This window comes from Agrilus planipennis, unplaced genomic scaffold (genome assembly GCF_000699045.2).
Source record: "Agrilus planipennis isolate EAB-ADULT unplaced genomic scaffold, Apla_2.0 scaffold312, whole genome shotgun sequence".
Classification (NCBI taxonomy): domain Eukaryota; kingdom Metazoa; phylum Arthropoda; class Insecta; order Coleoptera; family Buprestidae; genus Agrilus; species Agrilus planipennis.
Window position 1 is genome coordinate 71,274 of NW_020438997.1, and position 12,560 is coordinate 83,833.

At 32.9% G+C, this 12,560-nt stretch overlaps 1 protein-coding gene across 2 annotated transcripts in view; it reads left to right on the forward strand.

Annotated features, from left to right (window-relative positions):
- Nucleotides 1-547: 547 nt before the first annotated feature.
- Nucleotides 548-12,560, forward strand: part of LOC108742466 (toll-like receptor 7) — a 64,221-nt gene continuing 52,208 nt past the window's right edge. Inside the window, exons 1-2 of one of the 2 annotated variants that reach the window (XM_018477694.1) lie at nucleotides 548-741; nucleotides 3,058-3,310. In XM_018477694.1, the coding sequence (XP_018333196.1) occupies nucleotides 3,061-3,310 (250 nt within the window). In that variant the 5' untranslated portion in view covers nucleotides 548-741; nucleotides 3,058-3,060. Of the gene's footprint in view, nucleotides 742-3,057; nucleotides 3,311-3,423; nucleotides 3,542-12,560 lie in introns of those variants that run through there. The other variant, XM_025975782.1, reaches the window with a different exon arrangement.

Consider the following 12,560-nt stretch of genomic DNA (forward strand, 5'->3'; position numbering starts at 1 on the left):
TTACTAACGCAAAATTATTAAAATTGGAACAATTTGTAGGTATTCGTTTATGTTCGGGTGGAGGGCCCGTGTCCGATTCTTGAACGATTGTATTTTTATACAAGCCTAATAGCAACATTATGCACAGTATTTAATGATTTAGGTTTCATTCTCTTCCTTTTACAATAAAAAAAACTGGACAAACTTCGCCTTTCACGTATTAATATAATTCTTTCATTTACAAAATTTTTAAAAAACTAACTACTAATTTCTTAAATATGCAGGTTGATATGACAAAATTAATCGCAGTTGAAGAGCGATACAGTGTAATTGCAGTACAGGTATTAATTCAGGCGGTAAGTGTTAACAATAAGTTGTAATTTATAATTTACACCCTTTATTCGGTTAGTAAAATCGATTTATTGAAAACAAAAAACAATAATTAAACAGAAACAAATTCGTTTGTTTCAGTTGAGTCATACACAAATTATACATAATTACCTACAGGTATTCATTGTTTACTTTCTTGCAGTAAAGTATAGTATGTAGGTAAAATGTCCAGTCAATGTTAGTATGTACGTCAAAACCTGGAAGGAGAAAGTTGAAGTTCATTCCACTGTCTCTTGCCTTGAGAACTGGTTGGTACGCTCAGCGTAATTCCGTGTCTGACATAAATAACAACGAAATATACATACAAGTGTTACGAACAATCTGAAATTGTTTAGTGGCATAATGTGAAAAAGTACAGTTTTAATAAAAGAGGTTGGTAAAGGTTTACTTAATTTACTTAGCTATTGCACATTTGTAAACATATTTCTTGTGATATTACATTAAAATACGTCTTTTTATAGCTCTAATGTTATCAATAAGCTTATTAGGTAATGAATAGGTACTACCTTTCTAAAGGTAGCACTTTTCCTTATCTTGCTGCAGTCTAGATACTAAAGATCTAGATTTAAAGTATAAACCAATAGTATGTGCGTTCATACAAAATATTAGTTTTGCTTTTATGTTCGAGACTAACACTATTTGAAAATCAGACAGAAATTACGCTTATTATTGTGTTTTGAAATTTAGCTTGAATAATTAATATCTTACTTCTAAAGGTTTGATAGTAAAAATGTGATCCATCCAATACTTGCTATTGATTCATATATGTATATTATTTCATTGGCAGTCATGTGTGAGATATCATTTATTATTTACTTTATTAATATAAAGAGGTAAAATTTATTTGTTTTGTTATATTCTACACATTTACCTACACAGGGTTCTTCAAAATAAGTACTAGACGTTCTATAAAAAGCAAGCATCATAGAGATTTGAAAATTTGGCAGTAGTATCGAGGATAATCTTTTTAACTAAAATAATTAGGTCATTTCCTGTTTTGCTGCAAATTGATACCAACTTCTTCATTTTAAACAATGGAATAGTATATTTTTACGACGAATTCGTATGAAACAAGATTTTAAGATAATTTTGATAACCAACTTGTATGCCCAAGATGAATAGATCCTGAGATAATTTAATTATTAATTTAAAAAGCATAACTTCTACAAAAAATGACTTAGTGTTGAAATTTTTACTACTTAGTCGTGTGTTAAGCCTAATGTCATGCCTAAATTAAGCTCCATAGTTTGCACAGGAGGTCCAGACAAGGAATGGAATGTTCAAAAACAAATACCAATAATTTTTTTTTCAAACGACATCCTTACGTATTTTATTTTGTTTATTTTGTCATTCGATTCCCTTTTCCATCCATCTGAATGTTTTCTATAGATTAATTAATAAATTTTTGAATAACTTTTTATTTTTATCTACAATAGACAATTTCACTAACTTTGTCATAGCAGAAGTGTGCCACAGATAATTGACAGCTACCGCAGTTACTACCATCTCTAATACTTCGTTAATTTACTTGTGTGTCACAAAAATGATTGTGGACGAAGCTTATAATGAATACTCCAATTCAGATTTGCGTTTATATGCAACAATGTTATATAAGGAACATGCATAAGATTTAGTGAACTGTATCCCCATTTAGCTCCCATGAAAAACTGAAAATTTGTGAAATTATCTATTAGAAATCCAAAATTATTCAATATTTTTCAAATAAATATCCGCATAGACTGATGAAAGGAAAAATCGATTGACGGTAGTGTGATAGTTACTATTTAAAGACAGGAAGTTATTCCCAGTTGAAGGTTTTAAACTATGATTTTCTTTTTCTAAAGCTGTATACAAGTAATGAAGCTCAATTGGCAAAAATTTCAACACGCTGTCATTTTTTGTGGAAGTTATGCGTTCTTATTGTTTGAGCTGTGGTAGCAGTTTGAGTTATACAAGTTGAGAGGAAACAAAGATAGAAAAGATGAAAATGAAAACTGCAGTAGAATTTTTGAAGTATGAAGTAGGGGAACATATAAGGGAGGGAGAATGAAAGAACAAATACGAGAAAACACAATTAATGAATAACAAGAAGAAGATAACGCAGGTGAAGGAAGAAAAGGATGAAAGAATATAAAAGTCAAGACATTTTCAGCTGTGATTTTAAACGTGTACCTACTTTTGATGCTATAACAGTTATCAATCAAACTGCTAATAATCAAATATTATTATATTTGAACGGTGAAAATACACGAAAAGGGCTTAGGTCGAAATAACTAGCAACATTCATAATTTATGACGACATAATATATATAATCAGGGGTGGATTAATGCCTGCAGTAGTCTGCACTTAGTTTCCGCCCTTATAGGAGACAGAAAAAAAAACTTCACTTAAGTTGCTGGTGCGGGAAGTGATCGTTTTCCGTACTATGACCTGTTAGAAATTAATTTCAAACCCATTAAATTCATTTGCGTTGTTATGTACAAAAGCAGAAATAAATAAGCAAGTTACTATATAGGTGCCTAACGATATTTTGGCCCATTCTTACTGGGTATCCATTGAAATAAAATAAAAAATCGGGCTCACACAAGCAGCATATTCAAACATCAAAAATTAACTAAAGATAGTCAAATAATAATATTTTGTGCTTATATTTACGTGATGACTATATTCAATTGATTTTATTGTAGAATATGGATAAGCTGTTTTTCATTATGGTGCTGCCGTTACTTTCAATGGGTGGATATATACCATCACGTCCACGTTATGGTTGTCCTGAAGATACTTTGCTTCTGCATCCCTGTGAATGTATTTCTGAAAGTGATGTAGGAATTTCGATAAAGTGTGAAAACACAAATCTGGCCCAAGCAGGCGTTGCATTAAATAATTTAGCTACATTACGAGTACCTATACAAATGATGTACATACGTAAATGTAGTATAAGTAAGTATGAATATTTTTCATTTTTTGTTAGAGGGAAATATTAGTTATGAATTGTAGATTCACTTACATCAAGATTACATCCATTACAATAATAACTTGGCTAAATAAAATTATTCGATTCATATACGATAAGCAAAATATAACCGATCATGCAGATATGTTACGATCAATAATCCCTTCCACAAGGCAGTAACAATGTACTGAGCATCACAATGCGCAGTTCGTTAGAACGTATGTATGTAATCCGCTACTTTACCGAAGCATGCTAGTGACACCTATTTACCTTTTAAGATTAACAGTATCAAAACGCTTAGAAATATTGAAATGTTGGAAATATTCTTGGGTTTGTACAACAGACTAGGATATTGCTTGGCACAGTGTATAATACTGAAATCTCATACTCGATTTGATTGTCGTCCTTCACATCGGCTTAATTGGAGTAGAAAAGTTCAAACTTCGTCTGTCGTACGTCCTCATCGTCGTCAACTCTGCCAATACTTCATGCATTTGAAATACATGCGATAGAATCTCCTTACGATTAGTTAGAGGTACATACAATGCATTAGTGAATTAATCTTTTTGAATCAATTTTACCTACTACAGATAATCTCAAATTAATGAGGACTAGTGCGTCTTCATAGTGTTATGGTGTTCAGTAAATAACAAAATTATTGCTCCTCCTTTTTTGTAACATAAGATACCTTACTATGTTACCGAAAGTAACCTTTTCAGGCATATATTATCCCAATCGCGTGCTCATTATTCTCCTTTCGGTTTCAGACAGAAGTTTTTGGTAGAGATCAAGTATCAACGAAATACAATTTTAGAAATAACGAACCCTATGTGACATCCCCCTCTCCAAAAAAGAGTCACGTCCTTGCAATTCATGTGAACTAAAACCTGAACTTAAAAGTAACTACAACTATTTACAACTTGGGTAACATTAGCACTTCTAAAGTCTTTGAGGCCGTATACTGTCCCAAATAAATCTCACTAGTCCTTTAATGTCTTTGTATGTACTATAAATTCTGATTTCCTGTCCGAAGCCGGAAAGGTTCCGAAAAGTGTTTTGACCGGATGTATATATTTGTTTTGAATATTAGTCATTAGTTATAATGCAGAATTAAACAAATGGTTTATGATAAAAGATATAAAATTATATTTTTTGTATTTCAATCTGCTGGTGCAAACACAATACATTCTGTTATACCTTATAATACACAAGAAATATATTAATTCATGGTGAACTTATGTGGTTAACAAAAAAATTAATAATTACAAGATGTATCAATTGTAATTCTTCCAAATATGGTCACTCAATCGTCGTCACAATCTTCATTATCTATGTGAACAAGCGACTTAATATTTTAGGTGGTCTTAGATTTTTACTTGAATACAGGGCATGAGACATATAATATTCTACAACAGCAGCATTCTAAGAACTCAACCCAACAGTCTGTCTGTCATTACTACGATACAATCACAACAATAACGGGTAATGCCTAGTAGGATATTATTTATTTTTAGTTTATAATCAATGAAATAAATGTACGTTTTCGAATTAATGAGTAAACTTTACTGCATTGTTGTCTCGTCTTCTTGTGATATTATGCCACAAACCGCAGCATCTGAATTTCATTAAAATTAACTAGGCTAGTAAGCCCTGAAGAAGGCTCGGTGAAACGTTTGTTGTGGCTTTTTAATCATAAATAAACCTTACATCATTCATTGGCTAGCTTTTTTCTAAGTAACTTTTTAGGGACGATATGGCATTTAAATTATTATTCACAGCAAGTTAAAAAAACTAAAATAGAGACAAAATTGAAATTGAGAGAAAAGTGAGTTTTTATGACATCCTTGTATTCATTTAAGCAGATCAAGTAAGAATGAAAGTATCGATCATGTTTCAGAAATCAGCCAAGGTTTTTTGATAAAATACAGATAAAACTTCCTAGAACTATGGCTATGGATAAATATTGTTCTTGGAAGCTTCAATAAACATCACAATGGTTCCATTTGATGCTCGTAAGCATGTTTTCATTCAAATGTGTATTCTTCATGGAAATCAACGTTGTAAAGGTGAATGAAGATTCGGGTTATAGGGCCGTGGTTTAAGTAAACTATTCTGTCCAAAGGTTTCGTTGGCTACTGCGGCTGACATCTTCAGTGGTAGTGTTGCGTTGACAACGTGAACGTAGATTATATCTCGAAGTCTCAGTCGCTGTCGAGAGTTAAGATGTCAGCCGCAGTAGCCGACGAAACGTCTGGACAGAATAGTTCACTTAGACCACGGCTCTATAGCCCGAATCTTCATCCTACTATGGATTCCGGCCGTGAAAGCCTTTGTTCTTATATTGTTGTAAAGGTGATCTCATTTAAAACATTTCTTTGAAGAAGACATCAATAACTTTCGCATTTATTTTAATAAAAATATATTTAATGTTCATGACTTGAAATAGTTAATCCTTCGAGCAACTGCTTGTTAGTACTGAGTCGTTAATTATTGATAAAGTGACTGATCAGTCATTTTGAGAAGAACAGATACTCATAAAAGCATGATGTTGCGTCAAACACACTGGTTTCTCATTGTGTTCGTTGCAGGGTGGTGATATAGAATTGCTATTGATGAATTTGTGTTTATTATTATATTGCATCACTAACATATTCATTTGTATAGGTACGATTAAATAACTGTATGATACGAGACGTTTTTGTTAATAGAAAATGATTTAAATAGTTTGAGGTCTATGTGAGTACGGTTTTTAACAAGTGTGAAAACTGATTTTTTTGGTTAAGATAAAGATGAAGTGTGAAAGAAGTACTTTAAAAAAAAGGTAGAACATAGGTGTCAATTGCCTTTGAAGAAGCCTCCATACTTTTAGGCGAAACGTTGGTGTGGCATCTTTAAATAAAACTTTCACCCCATTGTCTCTGATTGTTTATTATAAATAAAAGAATTATAATAGTTTTGTCGCCGGCCCTGGCGAAATCTAAATAGTTCGAGCGTACAGATAATATAAGTAATAGGTATCGATTGTAAAAAAATTCAAAAGACAGTAGTCGTTCTCCGATTAGTGTTAGCTATTAGTTATTATTTAGTTTATTTAAAGTGGTGTCAAGGTGTTATTTTTGTTTTGCTAAAAGTGAAGAGGATGTTATAAAACATACGTATCGAAATAAAGTTTGTGCACCGAAATGTAAAAAAGTCATTGTTTATTAATGAATTTGCTTTGAAATTACTCTTTTATAAAGCGGATTGGAAATTAACAATTTCATTCATTTAAATGTATTAAAATTCGTTAGAGTATCTTATATTCCACTTTCAATTATATTTATTTATTTAATTAGGATGTATAAATTTGATGTTTCAATTTCGGTGGTTACGATAAACCTTTAATACAGAACCTTGTTTAACTTACTCATTAATGTAATATTCTTATTTATTTAAGGAATTGTATAACTTCTAAAATTAGTGGAAATTGTTGAACGTAGAACATTTATCTTCATGGAATTAACATATAGGGTCTTATACTATGGTGTAGCCGAAGAAAAGGCACTCGCGACATGTCGGCTTTATCAGATGGGTGGCCTGATCGACTTAACAGAGCACGTAGTATAGTGTGGACATCGATGTGACTTCTTCAGGATGGATAACCCCCCACACAATACACGTTAAGTACGAGAATATTTGAATAGAATATTTGCTTGACCGTTCACCTATTCTAACCACAATGAACTTTTATTTGTGGGGCTATGTAAAGGAAATAATATACACGTCGCCTATTGCCACGGTGAATGAATATCTGTATCTGGTACAAAATTCGACAAAACACGGTTCGCCGCTGTCATTTTTGCAAAGATGAACAATACTTTTTATGAATGGCACACTTATTTTTCACTTTGCGTTCTTTATAACATATTACAAAAAGATATACAGGGGCAAAAGATTAGTATGTTTAGATTTACAGATGATTTAGAAGTATTCCTATCAAAGAGGAGTTAGAGATAGCATTAAATAAAATGGAAGCGGTAATGACAAACAATAATACTGGTATGCAAGGGAAGGAAAAGTAGGGAATGACCGAATATAAAGATAAGAGACGAAAAATTAGAACAAGTAACCGATTTTAGATATCTAAGAAGTCAGATAAGTCAGGACGGAAGGAGTAGTAGGGATATAGAGCAGAGGATAGCGCAGGGTCGTGTCGCCTTTAATAAAAAAAAATCACCTCTATGCTCGCGAACGGTTAATTCAGAAATTCGAAAAAGGTTATTAAAGGTGTATGTTTAGAGCACGGCGTTGTACGGGTTCGAAACATATACAGTGGGCGCGGCGGAAAGGAAAAGGTTAGAAGCCTTTGAAATGTGGTGTTATAGGCGAATGATGAGGATAACGTGGATAGAAAAGGTTAGAAATGAAGAGGTATTAAAAAGAATAGGAGAACAGAGAAATATATGGAAGTCAATAAGAAATATGCGAGATAGGTTGGTAGGACATCTTCTTAGGCATGAAGGTCTAGTCAGAGACATATTAGAGGCAGAAACGGAAGTTAGGAGGGGTAGAGATGGACCTGGATTAGATTACTGTTTGCAAACAGTTAAGGATACGGGTTGTTCTAGTTTTAGGGAAATGCGAAGATTATTAGCGCAGGATAGGAAAGAGTGGAGGTGCGTGTCCAACCAGTCTTGGAACTGACGACCTTATGATGCTGATGATGTTTTTTATAATGTGGAAGTAAATTGGTTCTGTTCCCTGGTAAGTAAATAAATAACTGATGGATTATATGAGACTCTGCCTTGGCATTTAATTGAAATGAAACTACTTTTTCACAGAAATAAAGTTTACTTCTCTTCTTAGCAACTGTACAACTACGTCCTATAAACGTAAAACGAGTACTGGCTTTATTAACACAAGCAAACCAGTGTCGTACAACAAAAGTACAAAGAAAAATAGAAACTATAATAAACAGAAATTCATCAATAGTATTCATAATAAGAATAAGAATAAGTAAAAAAAATAAACACAAGCCTGAGGACTTTCAAAATTTATAATTATTAATAGGTGGTTTTGCTACTTTGTTAGCTGATAGCTTTACTGTTCCCATAGTTACTACCCGTATAAATTGACCACTTCCGAGATGCGTCTCTACCACTCTTCCTGTAGGTCATCTGGATGAGGTATATTGATCATCAAGAACTAAAATCGAATCTTCTACTTAAAGATGGGGCGATAGGTGATTCCATTTTCGTCGATGCTGCAAAATAAGTAAACTAATATTCACGTTTCCATCGTTGCCGTATAAGATGCTTCATTTTTTGTAAGTGTTTCCACCTTGAGAATCTATTGTTGGTTATATTTGTTAGGTCGAGTTTTTCTAAACCCGTTGACGTTTCGCTTAGTCGAAAATGATATGATTAGAGTTTAAGGAGTTTACGTCTGAGGGATCTTCTAAAAATGGGGTAAATGGACTTGTATTAAGACAAAATTCAGTTTCTATAACTAGAGTGCTGTATTCTTCAAAAGTTGACAAAGTTTCTCGGTTAACATTTTTAATATGTGTTTTGACTGATTTTGTTGAAGATTGCCATACACCACCGAAATGAGGGTTTCTGTGTGGTATGAAGTGCCATGATATTTGCTTGTTGTAAAGTTCAGTAATTATTGGATTATTTTCAGGTTTAGTTATCAATAGTTAGTAAATCCTGCCTAGCTCATTTTTTGTTCCTTGAAAATTCGTAGCGTTGTCGCTGTACATATGTTTATAGCTTCTTGATATGAACCTTTCTAATTTAATGGTTTAAGCATCTGCATGCTTCTGGAGCCTGTGTTTGATATTGTTACTGGATGATGTGGAGATGGAAAGTATGGATGCTCATGTAAATATGGTATGTTAGTGTGTATTTTTCCACCAACTCTAAGGATAGAATCTATCTATAAATGTATTTAACTGATATATTTTGCAATGTGGTTTCACATATGCTTCTCTTGAATTTGTGTGATGTTAACTAGGTATTCCTTTTGTTGTGCTAACGTAATTAAGCGTTTTGTTGCAATTGATAGGTGAGATTTCTCAAACATTTGAAAGTCTTGTTTAAGATATTATTCTTAAATCTTAAGCACCACGCTATTATTATTTGAAATCGTGTCCGAGTTGTCCATCTTGTAAATAGTGATAAAATTGTAATAGTTGCATGAACAAAAATATGTTTCCTTTTTTGTCACCGTGAGTGAGTTTAGCTACGCCAGAATCTGATTTTGACCATGAATTTTCATATTCTTGAACCTATAAAGGACCATTCCACCGAAGACTATTGTCGATGATTGACTTAGGTATTTTCCTCTGCATATTAAATTTGCTGGAGTTTCTACACAGGCCACATGTTTCCAAATGCAATTTGATGTTAATTTCTGAATTTCTGGAATTCTGTTACAAATAAATGTTTTCCACTGATTTGGTGACATTGATATCCAAGCCAGTGTGATTGTAGAATTAGTCCAGAGATATGTTTCATCAAATTGTATCTTTATAGTTCGTTTATTTTTTTCTACTAACTGAGCTAGTATCTCTGCCCTACATAGCTCTAATCATGGTAAACTTATGCTCTTCAATAGTGCCACTCTGAAGTTTAAACTTAGTAAATTAATAGAATAAGAACCGTCAAAAGCAGTAGTATGTAAACACATGGCCCGTATACTAGTTGTGAAGCATCACAAATTCCATGAAGTTGAATGTTTACATAACTGTCGTGATTGGAGATTCTTGTTTGGATTTTCATTGTGTTTATTATTCCTAAATCTTACAGGAAAATCTTCCATTTGGTGTGAATTTTTTGTCGTCTGCAAATCTAAGCATACTAATATTTTGCCCCTGCATATATATCCCTACAGTTGTACTGTCTTTAATGATGTTGATGTGTCTTCGATGCATCCAAAAATGCAGAGTCTAAATTGTTTACATGCTCCGACGATGGACAGCAGCTCCTTTTCGATAATTGATTAGTTATTTTCAGCGGAGTTCAAAATCCGTGAATAAAATGCTATGGGATTGTTTGCTTGATACATTGCTCGCATCTGTTGCGATTATAAAAGTTTTAGTAAAGTCAGGACAGGCCACAATAGGGACATTACTTATGTTTTTTGCATTAAGCAAATGCGTTTAGATATTCGGAGCTATTAATGTCTAGCTTCACATTATTTTCCAATTTATTGTTAACAGTTGGACTACTTTAACAAAATTATTGATGAATTTACGATAATATCCTACCAGACCGAGAAGTGCCTTTATTTATTTTGTGCTTTCGGTAATGGATAATTTTGGATGACTTTGATTTTATCATAATTTGGTTATATACATGACACAAAGAGATTTTTTTTCAATAAAATTGTAAATGCAGTTAGGCTTGGTTACTAACGTCAACGTATGTGCACAAGCATGACCATTATGATTTAAATGATATTGAAAAATCGACATTTTTCATTTTTCACGTTAATGGGATGTGCAGCACAACTTCGTTTCCTCTGTTACTCTTGTGTATAATTTTACTTTTCTTCTTCGTTTTTTGGTAATATTGCTACTGCAGCAGGCTGTTCGATGGAAAAATTTTGGAATTAGGTGTGTCATCACCAATTGTCTGTCTGTATGTCTCTTCCGCTACCTGTGCTATTACCAGACATGTAATGTGAAAATTTATGTCTGGGCCATGTCTGTCACAGTATGTACTGGATACGCTACATGCTGGTAAATATGAACTGACTTTTTAAGAATGAATGAGTGAGTCAATATCCCCACATCACTCAAAACAGTTCGAGTGATTGTTATAATTGATGACGTTTGGTTTTTACAACCCGACGTGGCGGATACATTGCTGAATCCACTTAATGTCGTTTAATACTTCGTGGAAAGCAATCTTATTCTACCCTATTTTACCTTCTTATTTGAACATGAGTCGATCGATCGTCGGCATCCGCTTTGACGTAATGCGCTGATTATAAATACTAGTCGGTGGGTATTGGCGGCCGACAATTACAAAAGGAATGAACTCGCTTTTAAGATAAATAATACAAAGTATGCATTCATTAGCAAATTTGTAAAATATTTTCGTTGTATTACTTGAATTGGATAAACTATTGCAATTAGAAACACTTTTTAATCGAAAAAAGAGTAAGCACATTGGTCCTTCGGGAGTTGGATAATCGTTCCATTAAAAATTAAATTGTGAAATAGTGATACGTCACCGAGAACGAAAATTGAACGCAGTTTCTCGAAATCGACAACAAAAGCTAAAGAATTTACACAGGTTACTGTATTTTGCAATTTCCTAAACTACATTTCCTAAAGCGCAAAGGAATTTCTCGAATGTAGGCAATCCTTTTGTAAAACGTTTTATCAATACATTCTGGCATCCTTGAATATCCTTTTATGATTATAGACTAAACTTAATAAGTTTGAAATATTTACACGAAATTATAATGATAGTGGTAATATCAATAAAATTAATAATATAATGACCAAAATGCCGAAACTTCGCGAATCTTTTAAAACATTTGTACAGAAATCATAACAAATGATACTTCCGGTTCAGAAGGGGGTGATATAGATAAGGTGGACTAAAATAATAATACGGAAATCAACGATTAGATAGAATTTGAGGGTACATACTATAAATTATTGGGTAAAGTGAAAATAATTTTGGAAGATTTCACATCTATACATTCTTCAAACGTCGACCCATTCGTGTAATAACATTCGACTTCCCGTTATCAGTCTTGTTTTGTGGTGCTTACAAAGAATGGCTACCATTTTATGATGCCTTCAAAAGTCTTACACATGACTTGGCGATTGACAAAAATTCTACTACTTCAAATCTTGTTTAAAAACGGATACATTATTACATATTTTTACGAAACCGCAAGTTACGGCTTCTATAGAAGGTTGGATCTGAAGTTGGTTGTGAACGATCAGGTGCATAGTAGTGATAACCGCTACTCACAACGAGAAGAGCCGAACGTTATACTTACAATTTGTGCAGTTTTGGTCAAAAACTTTACAAGAAAGTACGAAGAGTGTCGATCGCTCCTAGATTCTGGTTCTCAATTAAACCTAATCTCAAAATGTATATAAAGAAAGCTAATCTAAAAACAACCCATCTGTTTAACAATTTGTGGAGTTAATCAAAAATGCAGTCAAGTATATGAATTAGTAGTATTGCAATCAGTCTGTATGAAATTATGATTAATCCCAATTAATTA